Genomic DNA, 18403 nt, shown 5'->3' on the forward strand with positions numbered 1-18403 from the left:
ACAATAACAGCTAGAGATTGATTCAGAACATTCAGTCCCGAGAAAGTAAATTATTTCATGAATTACAGGATGATTTATTTTTCTATTTCTGATTTTTCTTATAGTGCTTCTAAATTTTGTAAACAGCCGAGTAACATTCCCAGATTGTCCGCACGATAACACAATCGCTACACAATACACCTGATACGTTGTGTGTATCGAGTGGGGCAGCAATTAATATTCACCCAACATTAACGATTCTGAAAAAGATTCGCGTGATTCTATAGGTCGGGGGGTTTAATAATTTCTTAAAAAAACAACACAAAAAATTATTATTTTTGCTTTACAATAAAAGGCAAAATGAACATTAACAGTGAGAGCAGATAACGGGTCTTCCAGTAATCAGTATTTCTATTCAATGTCCGATACAAGAACCTTCGCCCGCTCGTCTTATGCTCGCGGTTACTGGAACCTGATTGGACAGAAAACACGGGTGTTATAAATGGTCTTAAAAGCCATAGAAATGGTTCCATTGGTGGCCGGGAACTCGGCCAACTGAGCTTCCATTATGTGCCGGTGTGTGACCCTGTAAAACAGGTTAAAGTCACTTCACCATTAATGGATAGAACCGTATGGGTCCAAGATGATGGCGTCTTTAGCTGAAGTTGGTACCTTTTTTAATTGGACAACAAGAGATCTCTGAGGTCCCGAAAGCGGTTATTCCTCTTTACTCGGTTAAGAGACAGCTGGGGACAACGACTCCTCGCCCCGCGTGCCCTCCTTATAGCCGCCCTCTTCATTGGCTTCCCCACTCCAGATATATTTTAAATTATTATTATTATTATTATTATTTTTATTATTTTTATTATTATTATTTTTTGAGCGCCAACCATTTCCGCAGCGCTTGAATTTGGAAATTACAGAAAGAAATGGGAAATACGAACCCAAAAGACCACCCAAAGCCATCTGAGAATTCTCAAATAAACTTCAGAATTGAATTTACAGAATAAAAGCTTTAATAAAACTTTAATAATTTTTCATGAGCAGAGAAGATGCTTTGCTTCCCCTCGGGTTCTCAGACTGAAGAATTCCTACAGAACCAAATTATTGATCTCGCGTTTTCTGTTTAAATGCTTAAAAAACCCACTTTGAGCCTTCAGGAAAATGTCTATGAACGGATAAATAATGATGATTGTAACGGGGCCGTTATCCACACACATTTCACATGAGTTTCATTCTAATATTTAAATATTTAAAGATAATTGAATTCATGTCTTCTGAGAAATTTTCCAAACAAAGTTTTTACAGAATTATTATTTGATTTTTTTATGTTTTATTAACTTTTGTATTTTATTTTTTCATGCTTTAATACCGAGACTCTCTTTTAGGAATTTATTTAAGAAAAATTAGAAAGAAATAGGCGGGATCTTCATACGGGGGTAATAAATATTCACCGGTGGTTCTCTCCGCATTGATGTCCTCCTCCTTAGGAAATCATTTTCCGGTAGCGTTGGGAGGCAGTAATATCTTTGCATAGGCCTTGGTTTATTGCCGGTCCATTAACGCTGATCAATTGTTAATCTTAGTTTCGGCGACCCCTCTGCAACCCTGCCAGAGAATATTTGTTCTTCATCAAAAATCTGATGGTGCCCTGTATACAGCGCGGGGGGTTATTACTGTATACAGCGCTGGGGGGTTATATTACTGTATACAGCGCTGGGGGTTATATTACTGTATACAGCGCGGGGGGTTATATTACTGTATACAGCGATGGGGGGGTTATATTACTGTATACAGCGCTGGGGGTTATATTACTGTATACAGCGATGGGGGGGTTATATTACTGTATACAGCGCTGGGGGTTATATTACTGTATACAGCGCCGGGGGTTATATTAATGTATACAGCGCTGGGGGGTATATTACTGTATACAGCGCTGGGAGTTATATTACTGTATACAGCGCTGGGGGGTTATATTACTGTATACAGCGCTGGGGGTTATATTACTGTATACAGCGCTGGGGGGTTATTACTGTATACAGCGCTGGGGGTTATATTACTGTATACAGTGCTGGGGGTTATATTACTGTATACAGCGCTGGGCGGTTATATTACTGTATACAGCGCTGGGGGTTATATTACTGTATACAGCGCTGGGGGTTATATTACTGTATACAGCGCTGGGGGGTTATATTACTGTATACAGCGCTGGGGGTTATATTACTGTATACAGTGTCGGGGGTTATATTACTGTATACAGCACTGGGGGTTATATTACTGTATACAGCGCTGGGGGTTATATTACTGTATACAGCGCTGGGGGTTATATTACTGTATACAGCGCTGGGGGTTATATTACTGTATACAGTGCTGGGGTTATATTACTGTATACAGCGCTGGGGGTTACATTATTGTATACAGCGCTGGGGGGTTATATTACTGTATACAGCGCTGGAGGTTATATTACTGTATACAGCACTGGGGGGTTATATTACTGTATACAGTGCTGGGGGTTATATTACTGTATACAGCGCTGGAGGGTTATATTACTGTATACAGCGCTGGGGGGTTATATTACTGTATACAGCACTGGGGGTTATATTACTGTATACAGCGCTGGGGGTTATATTACTGTATACAGCGCTGGGGGTTATATTACTGTATACAGCGCTGGGGGTTATATTACTGTATACAGCGCTGGGGGTTATATTACTGTATACAGCGCTGGGGGTTATATTACTGTATACAGTGCTGGGGGGGATTTTTTTCCCATTTTTTTCAACATAATCACCATATTTTCTTTTTAATGCAGTTAAGGAACCTGCGGCAAAGAATTATAAAACCTATAATGTTTCTGGTCGCTAAATACTAACTATGAATACGGTATACATATATCTCTCTCTCTCTATAGATATAAATATATATACTGTTTGTGTGTCAAATTCAGCCATATAGTCTCAAAACATACTCTTGACATAATTAATTATTATTATTATTATCAAAAACATAATATAACGCCTGGTATCAGATTTGATTGTTTATTATTTAATGTTTATTCTGAAAGATTCCAATCTACTGTTATATCTACAAGTTATAGAACCCGGCACCCTACCTGCTTTTCGCAAAGTTTTAGTGCATGGAGTGCAAGCCCACCTTAAAGCCCTCACCCCCGAGTCCCCTTTGTTACTTAATATTCCCTTTTCTTTGTATATAAAGTCTTATAAACCGCAACTAATAAAAAACCGCACTTTGTTAATAGTAAACGGATTCTATAATATTAATTTTTGGCCGTTACCGGTGTGAGGCTCGCTCTGGAGTCTGACATTAAGCGAAGATTTCTGGTGAAAGCACACATTTCCCCCGGTTTGCCGAGCGCTCTTATCTTTCTGTTCTGGTATTACTAATGTAAGCCTCTCTCTCTCTCTCTCTCTCTCTCTCTCTCTCTCTCTCTCTCTCTATTTTCCGTCTCAGTCCAAAGTGTCCCTCTTATCTAAGCCGATAATTCTATTTATTATGGTACTTTAGCACTGTGCATGCGCTCCTGGGTATGCATGCAGCACAAGCAATTTCAGGCCATTTCCGTGCAGCGAGATGTTCCTGCGCGGCTGTTCTGACTCCAGACGTTGATAGATTACAAACCACAGAAGTCTTTTGTTCTTTCTCTGTGTGGCGACCGCTTCGCGGTGTCCGCTCCCGAGGAGCCGAATCAATGGGTTTGGTGCAGAATACGGTTCATTTTAGATGATTGTTTTTCTGTTAAACAATAAGAAGTGGCCGTTAATGTGCTTTATACAGTTCAAGCTGCAGCTCTCCTGCTTCACCGGCACCAACGGTTACAATGTATTTATTTATTTATTTATTTACTCTCTGGATCTACAAAGCAAATTCTCTGTTTCTTCATAATGACGGCTTCTTCTTTTACAATTTTTCTCGTTTGGTCCAGCAGGGATGGTGGGCATTATAGTCACAACAAGAGGCCGGAATCTAACACTAGAGGGTCAGAGGCTGAGATGGAATGGAAGGAAGTTTTACTTTACTGAGAGGGTGGTAGATAAGTGGAACAGCCTCCCAGCAGAAGTAATAAGCTTCCCTCCTGTACTTTGATAAGTACCTTTATGTGTTTAAAGCCCCCCCCTCCATCCTCCAAGCCGTATATATTACTTCTAGATCACAGCTGTCCATGTCCGCGTATAAAGTCACTTCTGCTGCATTTTGGGGTTATTTCCCCTTTTTCTCCCGCTTTCAGAACACCCCGCTCCAGATCTGCTTTCGTGGAAGAGACTCGGGGTCTGAGCTTCCAGCGGCTGGGATTGACTCTCAGTATCCTTAGCAAACGTATTGTGGCCCCCATAAGATTTATATTTAGTGCCCATCTCTATTTTTTTTAAATATTATTGCGTTTAAAGCACCAAGACGACGATTAGCCAGGCAGTGACTACAATGCCCATCATCCTTGGCTGTGGGACTGCGCGTCTCTGTCTTATTCTGGCCGTAGGCCCGGCTCCCTCTGCTTACTGTCAGGTGTAAAACCTTCGTGATTTATCCCTTGACTCTAATTATCCTGTCTGCATGCGCAGGCTCACTGAGCCACGACGGAATAAGCTCTGGTATTAGAAGGAAGTTAATTAAACAAGGAGATATCTGAGTTTTTGGTAACAGCGCCAAGGTTATTGAGCTTCTGTGAAAAGTCTGCGCGAATCAATCATCTGTCCGTCTAATATTCCTGCGGAACAGAAGAAGAAACACCGAACGATGACTCTTTTTTTGTTCAAATGCTGGTTTTCTTTCTTTTTGTTATTATTCCTCTCTCGATGCAGTAAGTGGATATTTTCACCCGGAAAGTTCCAAAACCTCTCGCTTTTTCATGCTTATAAATTCAGATTATTAGTCAACGTCTCGTGACGGAAAGCAGAAGAGATTTCCGGAAGACAATGCCTCTTCTGGGTGTAGCGAGAGTTTATAAATCCGCTTATCGCGCCGCTGCAGAGGACGCTTCCGGAACTCTCTGTTTTTACAGTAAATCTCAAATCCAAAACATTTCAAAGAACGAGAAACCCTTTTTTTTTGGCAATTAGTGATGTCAACTCCTGACAAACCAGTCGGTGTCGCTTTGGATCAGAATTCGAAGCCCCGACATGAAATGAATTACTGGCAGCGCCGACGGATTCCACTAGATGGCAGACTTGGGCCGAGGTTTGGTATATGGAGTCGCACGGGGGGGGGGGGGCATAGTTATGGACGGAATTGCCCTGTAGGGATCAAAAACAATAAATAAAAGGCAGATTCCAGTTCGGATCTAGAATTCCCTTTCCTTATAACCTGAAATAAATTCTGATATTTTTTGTGCATTTTTTTAAAAATTTTGACACCATTTAATTTCCCCTCCAACGACTACTGGTGTGGCTGACCCCGGTGTCTGTATAACTCATCTCCGGCACATCTGTCGCTCTCTTTATGTTTGTATTTTCATGAGATTGTTTTTAGTTACTTAGCGTTATTTTCTGTAATGTTTCGGTGTTTTGTATGTAAATGGCAGGCGATTCGCGTCGGGTACCCTGCACATGGCCTAAGTGGAGAGATAACAGAAGAATCAGCAAATAGATCATTATCTGAGAAATAAACGTAAAGGAAGAGACTTTTTTAAGGACTTTGAAAAACAGCGGCGGTCGTTCACCAGATCAATGAAAGGAAAAGTAATTAAAAGTTAGAGACGGGCGGCCGGGTATCAGTGGGCTGGAGGCTGACAGATCGAAATTAGAATAGGGAAGTGTTAATTCCGACAGATCCGGCCTGCATTCTCCGCAGCGACTTCAACCTGCGGCTTCTTCTGATACCAAAAAATATCCAGCCTGAAAGAGGGTTTTCCGGGGGGATTCCACGCTAATTGTTGTAGCGGATCGTGGAGTCGGATTTATTGAACGCTGCCCTATTTTTCTGAGAAAAGCCCAATTGGGTCCAAATACTGTTTCCTATTTAAGATGTCGTCTTCTACATGAATATATGTATATATGTAAGATGGAACCCAGCATGCGCAACTACCCGCTTCCTGATTGGCTGTTTTATTTAAGATATCTTCAATCTTTGTTTTTGGGTTGGGTTAAAATCTTTTGTTACAAATATCAGAAGTACCCCCAAATTATGTTACTAAAATATTGTAGTTTTAATATACGATGAGCATTAATGCATTAACTAGTATTTATTTATTTATTTATTTTTTATGAGTTCAAACTTTGCCCTCATTCATTTTTCATCCCAATAACAAATTCAAGCCGAATTAAATAAAATAAAAATTAAATGAAATGTAAACATATCAAATACTTGCTTCATTTTAAAGTCAATCCATCAGTTCTAAATATTTGCCAGAAAATATAAAAAATATAGAAAAATATTAAAAAAAAACTATGTAACGTGAAGAGTTAAAAAAGAGACAATGAGTGACCTACGGAGCGTAACCAAGGATATTCGCACGCCAAAATGATGACAGATGAAGTTAATAGTATCCTAGACCATTATCATTACAAATTTGCATAAAAGTAATCACAATGGTAAGGTACATTAAAAATATTAATTAGCCATTAAAGCAGTAATTTAAAATCCATTACTCTGGCTTCTAATAAATGGATGATCATTCAAGTAGCAAGCGGTGGCTGTGAACAATTTCATTTCATTTAATTTTGTTTTCTTTTTCTCATGAATGGTGACAAAACATGACATTTACTTGTTATTTTATTAATTTAAAACAATCAGCACTTTGATGTTTGCGACGGCATTTGGGATACTTGATGTTCTCATCGGCTATCCATTAGTGGCTAATTTTATTAAAAAAAAACAAAATTCACCCATTGTGACTTCCAGACCCTTAATTGGGACGCGAATCCACTGAGAGGTCTTGGAAATTTCCAAAGAGACCCGAAGACCGACATTTGGGGAAATATCTTCCAGAGGCCAAGTAACCTCCGTGCTCGGACTGATAGGACGAGGATCTCCAGAGAGAATGAAGGAGATTTTCACTCCTGTAACTGTTTGGGTTCAGGGCAGACACCAGGAGGGTCTCCAAAATCTAAGACAGTCCTTGATAAAGTATTACGAGTGGAGCTGATGGTCCAAGATTAGGAGACAGAAGAGAGCTTTACATTTATACAATAGAGATAAAGAGCTTTACATTTATACAATAGAGAACAAAGAAACCTGGAACCTTCCGGCAGATCAGGCGCCTTCCACCTTGACATTGACTGCAGCAGAAAAAAGAGATACATTTTAGTTTATTTCGTAAATCTGGACCGAGATATTTCTGTTTTTTATCTATTTTTTTCTTTTGTAACTTTTGTTATTCGCTGTTATTCACTTTCTGAGTTACCTCCTTTGTGTTAATAACTCTTTTGTATCTTTTTTTTTTAACTTAATACAACAACAAAAAAACATTTGCAACCATTTTGCTGACGCTTTGTTATGTTGATTGTTTCCAAAAAAATCCATTTATTTAGTGAGTTATCGTAATACTTTGTGATTCTTATATTTATTGCTGACCTCCGGCCATTGGCAGCTAAGCATTTATTAAATGATAAAGCATTTTGTGTTAAACATGTTTTAAAATGAATTGTTTTCAGTGAATCCCAACAGCAGGCAACGGCAAATTTATTCTTACGTCTAAAAAAGCAGGCGCTGAGTTGAAATGCAATGTAAAGATATGCATTAAAAGTTATGGGGATATAAAGATTATTATTATTATTATTTTACGCCAATTGTGTTCCATGGATCGAGATCCAACTTCTGAAAAGTAAACATTGTTGCCATTATTGACAATTAGTTATTGATTACCTACGTTCTCCGTTGTGCTGTTGATATATATTATTGTAGAACTATATATATATATACACTTAGGGTCAGCGAAAACAATGCGCCATTGGAACACAGGAGTGATGGGAGTGATATTTTTTTAAATAAAAACAACAAAAAAAGGCATGAAACGCGTTGGGCGGTTGCCTTTCTGCCCCCTATCTGTCTGTACCCCCCCCCCAAGGTATGTTTGGATTAAGCGTGTGGATGGCTTTTACCTTCTCTGGACTTTGTCTGCTAATAATATAAATCTTTGGGGCAAATACATTTAGTTTTGTTCTTCCTGCTCCCAAAATATATTTTCCTGCGTAATATTCCCCCTTTTTCTCTCCAGTAGAAGTCGATTCGCTGAAATTGAAAGTGTTTATTTTTATGCTTTAAGGAGTTTTAACGAGTTCCCCCCCCATTGTAATTATAAAATAGGATTAAACTCTTAAAGATCTGCTGAGAAACGTGCGGCCATTTTTATTAGCGTTATCTGTGATAATTAGCACCAAATATCACCCAGAGATAAGAGTAAAGAGGGATTAGGATTCCGCTGGCGTCTGTTTTTTTTGTACTAGGTCAAAAATAATCAATATATTTGTCAAAACCTCTCTTGTTTATCCTATTCCCGAAGAAAGTAAACTGTAAATGACTTTGGGATCTCAGAGGACGCAACGCCCTCTGCAAGACATAGAATCCACTTTCAATAAAAGTTATTCGGGGGACCGGGGGCCTCTTAAATTAATTGCCTCGAGCCTTAAAAACATTACTGTATAAATACAATATTTAGGACTTTATAAAACTCGAATTTGCTTTTTTTTCCCATTCACACGGAATTAATTTTGGTGGAGTTTTTTTGGTTGTCTGTAACCTGTATACATGAAAATACTTTTTTTTTTTTTTTTTACACCCCCCCCAACTTTTGTTTTCTGATATATATGAAATATGTGCTTTCAGTTTAAGTAATAATTGGAGTAAAGTAGAAAACCAAAAATACAACCTATTTCTAAATTATCGTGTGCTTTTTGTTGGCTAAATAACATAGAAGTGCTGATTATTTACGAAACATTAGATTTTAATTAAAAAAGGAATATGGTCAGCATCTGGATTTTATAGGAGTTAAACATCTCGATGTCTGATAATTGAGGGGACATTAGAGGACCATTGTACAAACAGATTGAATCATGTCAATTTAGGTAATAGAATCATCTCATTTTATGAATTAACCATTTATTGTATTTTTTCCCCTTTTTTAGTATGAATACTTCAACGCCGTTCTAATCAATGAAAGAGATGAAGATGGGAATTACGTCGACCTCGGAAAAGAGTTTTTATTGTTACCCAATGACCATTTTAATAACCTGCCTGTTAATATCACTTTGAGTGACGTCCAAGTGCCAACGAACGTCTACAACAAAGGTACGTATCGCTCGTCCAGCAGACGCAAGCCGTCCTCTCCAACATATATCGTATAGAAGGAATCCAAACATCTGCTTATGGTTAAAGTCTACAATTAGGGGCTTCTTTTTTGGGGCTATTTACTGTAATGTAGGATGCAACGTGAATGGTGAGTGTCTGATTTAATATTCTTGGACAGTTAAATGATTTTCCCAATCGCAGTCCCCATTATAACCAAAATTAGCACAGAACTTTAATAGCGCTGGTTCTTAAAGGGGCAATCATGCCTGGTCTTCTCCCCCAGGCACCGATGAACCTAATTGCCCATACTGATAATATCACAGAGAAGCCGTTACTATCCTGAGTTTATTCCAATGGGACTGTATCCAAAAGTGCCGTCAGTCGAGGGATTTACTGTACAAATGGCCGGCGTACGGAAGGCCAGAGGATAGTATTTTATTTTGTCTAACACTTGTCCTGAATTCATAGCGGTTTTGGTAAATTCCCAAACGTGCCAGACCTTTTTGTACTTACGGAGTTCCATGATTTAAGGGAGCTGCGATCTGCTTGGAGGACGACATCTGGTTAGCGTGATTTATTACAGATGGTCAGGTCGCTGCGCTGGAGAATTTCCCATCGTTTGTGATCCCTGACCTAGCTGATATCAGACAATGGGTGATTCTGTTTGTGAAATGAATTAAAAATATGTGAACGGATGGGTTTTTGAGTTTATTCTGCACCTTCAACTTTAAGTGTAGGAAACATCATGGCATTTTTCTCCATGTCTGACTTATTTCAGCCAATGGCCACCAGAAACGTCAACTCACAAACTCCTAGAGAAACGACTTTCCATGGTTCCTGTCAGCTCAACTATGTTTATTATTCTGTTCAATGGTTTAAGACTGATGGAGGTTCCCACAATCCTCTACTCATGCCAGGGAAGGGCTCTTGAAACTTTGCTGCCCAAGAAACTCAATTATTAGTTGGCTTTAAAGGCCGTATCTTTGGGTTACTTGGCTCCCTATATGTGGAGTAATAAATGGTTTGTGCAGAGGAGATCCTTGATATTACTGCCATCCAACGTCTTAATGTGAAGGCCTCTGATTACTTCCAAAAGGCTCATATATTTAATGAATGATGTAATATAATAAACACTATCACTGTCCAAGAGGGCCACACAAAACCCGAGTTATAGGTCCCTCTGGCGTCCACGAGACAACATTTTACAATAAACATGGAGAATGCGTTAGTAAGCATTGTAAGTCCATCATTTCGGATGATGCCGATTTTGACCAATGGTTGGCCAATGGAGAGCCTTCCGTCTGTATTGATGGAAATCAAAGCATGGTAGGAATTGTAGTCCCGCAGCAGCTTCTATGTTATCTCTGATTGAGAAATCCCTACTATATAGGGGGTTACTGTGTGCAGTTTTATTGTTTAGGATCTTGCCGTGCGGTTTGTTTTCCCCCCTGATATTTCGTTTTTTCCATTTGGAATATAGAATATTGAGTCTGTTCCAAAACACATAATAAATGCAGAGATGCTACTGAATAGAGAACAGCTGGACTTCGGAAATAATTTAAAGCCTCCGACTACCCGATCCAACTCTCTGGAGCTAAAAATATTTGCCATGCATGACCTGATTAAAGGGGGTCGATGGAAAAATAAGATAATTATCACGTAAACTTAGAGAATTTGACAAATTCTGCTTTCTTGGACCGAATCCACTAGTTATTTGTTACAGTGACCAATCCGTTATTTATAAGTAGAAGTAAAATAATTAAGGGGGATTTATGATGGCGTAGGACCCTGTTTTATAATGGATACTGTATATAGCTATTTCTTTACTTTAATTTATTGACAGAGTTTGAAATGTTTGAAATTAGTATTATTCTTATTTATTTTTTGTTTTGGCCTCAGTGCCATTAGTGTTCCGCATCTCATTTCCATTTCTCATGGAAAAAATAGCTTTTTGGGGAATTTGTTACGATGCACTCAAAAAAGCGCACCGCATGAAAAGAAACTAGCGTTTGGTTCAATCACACAAAAATGAAACTTTATTTTGAGGCCCAACTCACTAAATGTATCATTTTTCTACTATTTAATAAATAAATAAATGAATTGGCGACACGGTCCTTATCGATATAGTGGATAAAGTTATGGCGCAGGGTAAATTTAATTTCCAGAGATAAATATTTCTGTCCGTTTTACGAGAATCGTTGTTATTCCATTCTGCGGAGAATGTGGTTTAGCCGTCGCAGATTGTTGCCAGTCGGGTGACCCCAGGGTTTAAGTCAGTAGTGCCGGCAGGAATTCTATTAAACATAACCACTAAAGACGGTGAACGCCTCACCAGTATCTGTGAACTGAAGATTTCAATATTTTTTCTTAATTCAAAAAATTCCACTAATAGAGTTTCTGATTCAGAATCGACCCCTTACGTCGTCGTCTAAACCCTTCAGCTTTTTGTATGGAATTATTTTCTTGCAGATAAAATGCTTTCGGTGTTCTGTGGATTATTCATGGATAATCGGTACGCCAGTCTTCTAATGACCAGATATAAATATATATTTTTTAAAGTCTAAATTGGTCTTCCAGATCTGTAGAAAATTAGAAATCCAACGATCAGAATTATGTACCTTTTCTAAGCGAGGGAAGGGAAAATGGATACATAGTTAAAAAAGAATGAGAAAATGGATACATAAAACATAGTTGGGATTTAAGGTTTTTTATTACATTGTTTGGAGTTCTTTTGCTGAAAAATATCACAGCTTTGGGATCCAAAAATGTAACAATCTTATACCCCTATTTTTCACATTGTGGATGTCATCAGATATGTAGCGTAGGCAGCGCATGCATTTACCTGGTAGTCACATTATGTCCAAAGGGTGTAATTACAAATTTTTGTTTAATCATCTTATGCCAGACTTCAAAATTTTGATGCAAATAAAGAGAAAATCACTGTTTAAAATGTGACCTGGTTCAATGAACATATAACGCCCGTTATAAAGGTCTCTCATTCAGCACCACAGAGTCGGGAGACCCCCAAAAAGGATCACTTTGAGCCCACACTTTTTCCACCAGGTTCATATCTCAACACTAAGGGTTAAAATCTGAACGTGTGATTGATTTAAAAAAGTGACCCTGTTCTGGAAAAAAAACCCAGAATTCATTTTTTTGTCTTTTTGGTATTTTATGGCCGTTTATCACAAAAAAAGAGACTTTCAGTTTGTCCGCTGTAATAAGTGATATATTAATTGATTGGAAAGGTTTATATTCCCAGGAACCCCCCGGGTACGTTCCTTTTTTTCCACTGTGTACTCCAGCCCGTATTTGTAGTGAGCATCGTATAAATCAACCTGCCTCGGAAATATGCGCAAAGAATTTAAATGAGTCAGTTTGGGCCCTTTTCGAAAACCACAAGTGGTTTTATTCAAATTATTCCGAGCCGAAGGAATAACCTTAGATAGTTAACACATGGGCTGCAAGAACATCATCGTTTCTCTTAATGGAAATCGTTCCAAATAAAAAATAAACATAGAAACGCACAATTTAATGCACTTTTAATATAACAAGATGCTCAATTTTGGGTGTTTTTTTTTGTACCTGGTGAGGGTGAACCATCGGTGGAGATGGATCTATTGGAATGTGACATCGTGGAGGGCGATGGCAGCTTGTGGCAGAGCCAGCCTCATCGATTCAATTTCATGTCCTTGAATTTCACTCCCTTCTTCTCCGACATCTCAGGGCTGCCTGAACCAATCAGCAACAACCAGCAACTTAGCAGCGGGGCAGAGATAACGCAATAGTGAGAAACGCAGATCCTGAGAGTAGAAGCTAAGATGGCGGCTCCCGATGTGGCTTTTCTAGAATTTTCTAATCTTTAAGACTCCGTCGCATCGTTTTATTCAGTATAGAGATTTGTAAGATGCAGAATCTGCGAAAAAGGGAGACATTTTATTTCCGTAATAACTGTTAAAATCACACAGACCTTTCACAGAATCAGTACAAAAAATAGTTCCTCGGACGCAATCATAACCCCTAAAGCCCTTAAAATTATATTTATGCTTTTTTTTATTCATAGAAAAAGAACACAAATGTTGGTGTCCTTATCAATTGTATTCCAGAATGTCAAGGCAGAACTATCAAAATATTCGATTTTATTAAAAAAAAAAATTCTGGAACTCTTATCTGGTTTTAAATCTTCTTTTACCAGCTGCGGATGTGTCTTTTTCTGTATTTTCATATATTTTTTTTTAGTTCTAATTTTCTGGAAAATAGGTAATCTCAGCTTAACAGCCATTTGGAGAAGGGAAGCGAGAGCGAATGATATTCATAGGTCCTTTTAACTGGCAAATTGAAAAACCCACCTAATCAAGGAATGGCTCCGGTTCATCATGTTTCAATATCTTTCCAGGCACTCGGAGGATTCTTCTCCTCCGCCAGCATAAGCTTTGATTATTGTCTGAATTTATCAGCCGTCGGTGAATGCGCTCGTCTCTCGGCGCTCGTCTCGGAGAAAGCATTGTGTGCAAATATTTCATGACAGACCGGAAACTTCCAAGGATTTCTGTAGTCGAATAAATCTGAATCAGAAAAGTTAAATGATATTTGGAGATCAATCCAAAACAAAGAGACCTGGCGATGAAAAGCGTTCTTATACAAGAAAAAAAACGGGGGCGCCCCTCGGATCAATACTGTAATATTTATTATAAAATGCCTCAAAAACAACAGCCCCTTAAATATAGTTCATAATTCTACATTGATATATATATATTTAACTGCTTTTATAAATAATTGCAGCTTATCGGAGAGAGCTGCTTTTGGTGGGCACCGCAGTCAGTCATGACAGGAGCAGGAAGTGACATCACGGTAGGCAGGACACACTTCCTGTACATGCAAAACAACTATGAGGAGAATTAAAATCCTTTGCTGCTCTTAATGAAATGATATCTGCTCTGGAATATCAATGGATATAAATTTCTGATCAATAATGGATGTTTTGTGTTTTTATTTTAATTTTGAAAAGTAATTTTACCGAGTTTATTAGGTAGTTTTGTATTCTCCTATATTTTTATATTATTGCTCAGCGCGGCTTTTTTTCATTAAACAATATTTTCAGAGCAGTCAGAAATGTGTTTATTGTCACGTAGAGTGATTGCTTTATTCTCGGATCCCACGGGGGAGATCATTACCGTAAAAAATTATTGAAATAAATATGGCTTCGGAAACAATTTCGTGAAAACGGATATTTATGACTTCATTTCAAGAGGAAAATATGACAAAGTCTCTGCCTACTTATGCAAATTGATTCACATATTCTCTTGTTTTCGCCACAGACAAAAAAAACCCATATAAAGTAAAAAAACAACAAATTAATATAAATCATGATATGTCTTAGATTTAGAAAATTCTACATATGAGATAATTTATATAATATGGTTTATTTACGTTTGGTCAGAAAGAGATTGTGCATTATTCAAAATTCCTTGAAACAATAGGAGGTATACATAGACATAGAGCCTGCCGTCAGATCGGCCCCCGGCGGCCCCCGTCTAGTCACCCATTTCTCCTGCTGTAAAGACTCAAACCTTAATCAGTCGTCGGTCTCGTCTTAGATTCAGGAGCCGTATGTCTATCCCGCGCATGTTTAATACCCTCGCTGTATTACCCTCTACCACCTCTGCTGGGTAAATGGAGAACATGTTACCAGGTCCAAAGACAGATCCATGTGTGCCAATGTTATATGAGTATAAACAGAGTAAGCGCGTCCAGAATATATTTAGTACAGTGAACGGAAAAGAAGTGAAAATCTGATGAGAACTTGGCACCCCCCCCCATTATGAGGCACAGGAGCTAAATTAACCCTTAACTACAGTGTTCTAGAACAAACGGAACACAAACGATTGACCTTTTGCCTTTGGAGGTCCCATTAAGTCACCCCCCCCATTCTCAATGTTGCTCATCCTGTTTGAGGGGCAGAAATGATTGGGGAGAAGAACCCCCGAGTCTCATCCTCTTGCTGCGTCCCCGGGGGTCTCTCACCTGCTTATAAAGCCCATCCGCCGAGGCCGTGATTATTGAGTTTCCAGTATGAATTAGGCCCTCATCTATGATCATACATTTGGGTGGTTTTAAAAAACATGAATTTCCTGCTTAGTTCAAAATGGGGGACAGTTTACAAAAAAAGAGGCGGTTCAGACCAATTGAGACTTATTTCTACGTCATTAATTAGAACGGGGCTGAAATCCGTGTTTATGATCGATGCGTAACGTCGGCCTCCATTCACTTTTTCTGTCATCCCGCGACATTTCTCTCTGCGGTTCTTTCGCTCTCCCTTTGTGGCGATCTCTCTCGTCGTTTGCGTTGAGTGTTGTCTTGAAGCTAAGCCCGCTGAGTGAAGCTGATCTCTTCTCGTTGACTCTTTTTTCCCGTCTCTCATAAATTAACATTCGATTCCGTTACACATCCCACAGACCCGAATCGGCCGGAATGTTCCCGATATGACCGGCAGATAATGACTTTCTTTAACTACTTTTCACCGGGGAGAAATGAATGGATTTTGGTTCACAATAAAAGCGAAGAAAGGGGTCTTTTCCATCATATCCGTCATCAACATTTTTTAACGTAATATTTAGCGTTAAACCTGCATGGAGTTGAATTTTTCTTTAAACGTTTGTTGGAATAAAGTTTTCAGTCTGAGAAGTTTGCAGATTTCCTTCCAATATATTTTAATTTTCTAATTGCGTTTTACTTTGTGTTTGAAAGTCTGATCTTTAAAAAGTGCGGACGCAAAAATCTATACATTTTGTTGATCTTTTTTTTACAGAAAACTTTGTTGATTAAACTCTTTCAATGAGCTGTTTGCAGAAATGCCATTGATTATGCAAATTACTATTCCATGATTATAAACGCGTTCATTATGAGCAAACAAATCCACTCTTCTGGTTCTGAAATCTGACCTCATTATCAATAATCAGTACTTTGTAGATTTCATTAAAATTCGTAATTAAAAAAAAAACCAAATAATAACAAATAAACAGAATTGTCAGTAGTTTAAGGATTATGTTTTTCTAACATCCTTTTCTTAATCCAAAATTATCAAAAATTATTTTTGTTCAGTGAAATCCTTTTTTATAGCATATATTACTGTTTATATTGACCTTTTGATTGTTTCCATTACTAAAAAATATAATAATAATAATAATAATAATATAAAAATCATCTGTAGCAATTACGTTTTACAGACTGTGAGAAATACAAATGTTTGATCATTCCAGAATGTTTTGGATTGATTTACATATGACATCACACACTGTTTCCTATTACTACAAGGGATCCGATGATGTCATTTTGCACACTCCTTTTTATAGCGTGGTACTGAAGATGAACAATTTTTCAAAAATACCCAACACCCAATTCTCATACTGAGAATTTAAATAATACATTCACAGCACACAAAAAAATACTTTTACACATCTCTCACCATCCTTAATTGTTGTTAACTATTTAGTAAATACTTTTTTAAAGTTTTTTTTAAAAAATGAATTCCTACATTTGCAATTCATGAAATAATCAATCCTCATCGCTTTTAAAATTTGGTTTCTTTGTAAGCAGCGTTTAATGGGTTACTTTAGAATACGCTGTATTGCAGGTAATGGAAGTTGGATGTGAGGTTTTATCCTTATCCCGTAGAATTGCGCTGCACATGAATATTCTCTGCTTTTACGTTCCCATAACCTCGCTTCATGCGCTGCCAGCGTGCGCGAGAGGCTGTTTATTTTCTGCTTGTCAAGCGATAGTTGGGACCTAACTTCAAGGCCAAGATAGCGAGAGGTTTGTCGTACCAAGCTGCTTCATGCTTTATACGTCTTGGCTTCCAGACAAAGACATTGAGAGTTCTCCAGTTTTCCATCTGGTTCTACTCACGCTGCGCTGGGCCGATCTCTTCCCAAACCTCTCCTCCTTCGGCCCTTTCTTTATTCCTACAAAGATCTCCGATGTCTGGGTCTCCGAACAGCGATTATAACGTCCGAGACGTAGAATTTACTAAACGCTGAAATGTCGGGAACATACCTCGTGACGGGTGTTATAATAATAATTGGGGCAATCTGGAACATTTCAGAGCCCGCGCTCTACCTCTAGGAGACTTTTTTTTTATATCAATTAAATTCAAATAGGAGAAATTTGACTTCTAGAATCCAACGTACGTTATGATAAAGAAGCGATTATGAAAATTGTGTATTTCGGCATTAATACTTTCCCCACCAAAAATAAAAGGAATAACTTACCGTAATAATTTACCGTTTTTTAAGTAGTATCCAATTAACCATTTCTGTGCACATAAGATCGGCGAATGTATTAGAATTTAATTGTTGGATAAGAACAAAAGATACATTATTTAGCAAAAGTGACATCCAGGTGAGGGCTGAGTGACCGCCGGATTTTACAGTGTGACAGAGCAGTCGGTGCCTTCCGTGATCTGTTCATCCTCGGTCGGCCAACAAATTTCCCCACTTTTCTCCATCAGACTCTTTCCTAAACTTAATTTTCTTCCAAACGCTCTGATTTTTAACCCTTAAATTGGGCAGTGCTCTATTCCTCCATTCAGATGGTAGCGTTGTGTTACATTTGGATGGCTTCCCCGTCTCTCGGATAAATATCGATCTTCTGACGCTTCTAACTTAAAGAAAGAAGGAATTATTCGGTAACTCCTAGGGATTAGCGCGGCCGTTCTCCTAGCAGAAGCTCTGCGGTTGGTGCCTCGGAGGAGTTGATCGCATTCCATTAACCCATCGAATGTTGCGTTTACTTTCTGTCGTTTAACACAATCAGATACATTGGGGATCGGGGGTAAAACAGATGTTTTATGTTACCACAAGCTTCAGGCCGTGCGAGATGACAGGATCTGTATGGGAACGGTGGTTTGGAGGTTGAGGAGCGCAGGGGCGTCACGGCTTCGGTTTATCCGTGATTTTTGTATCTGTTGAGTGTTTGTATAAAATGCCAGCTTGTGGTTGGAAATAAGAAACAATGAGCTCAGAAATGTGACGTTTGGGGTGAATCGGGAAACCCATTGGGATCCACTTACCGCATTCTGTAGATTATGTGATTTTGGACCGACAATAAAAGCCGATATCTGTGGCAGAATTTTATTTATCAAGCTGGGATTATAATATTTATCCATTTCCATTACATATTACAG

General features: G+C 38.5%; 1 protein-coding gene across 1 annotated transcript in view; it reads left to right on the forward strand.

Moving 5' to 3' along the window:
• CACNA2D3 (calcium voltage-gated channel auxiliary subunit alpha2delta 3) overlaps window positions 1–18403 on the forward strand; it is a 197770-nt gene that overhangs the window by 53678 nt on the left and 125689 nt on the right. Inside the window, exon 6 of the mRNA XM_053470058.1 lies at window positions 9057–9219. Coding sequence (XP_053326033.1) covers window positions 9057–9219 — 163 coding nt within the window. The remainder of the gene's footprint in view (window positions 1–9056; window positions 9220–18403) is intronic.

This window comes from Spea bombifrons, chromosome 6 (genome assembly GCF_027358695.1).
Source record: "Spea bombifrons isolate aSpeBom1 chromosome 6, aSpeBom1.2.pri, whole genome shotgun sequence".
Classification (NCBI taxonomy): domain Eukaryota; kingdom Metazoa; phylum Chordata; class Amphibia; order Anura; family Pelobatidae; genus Spea; species Spea bombifrons.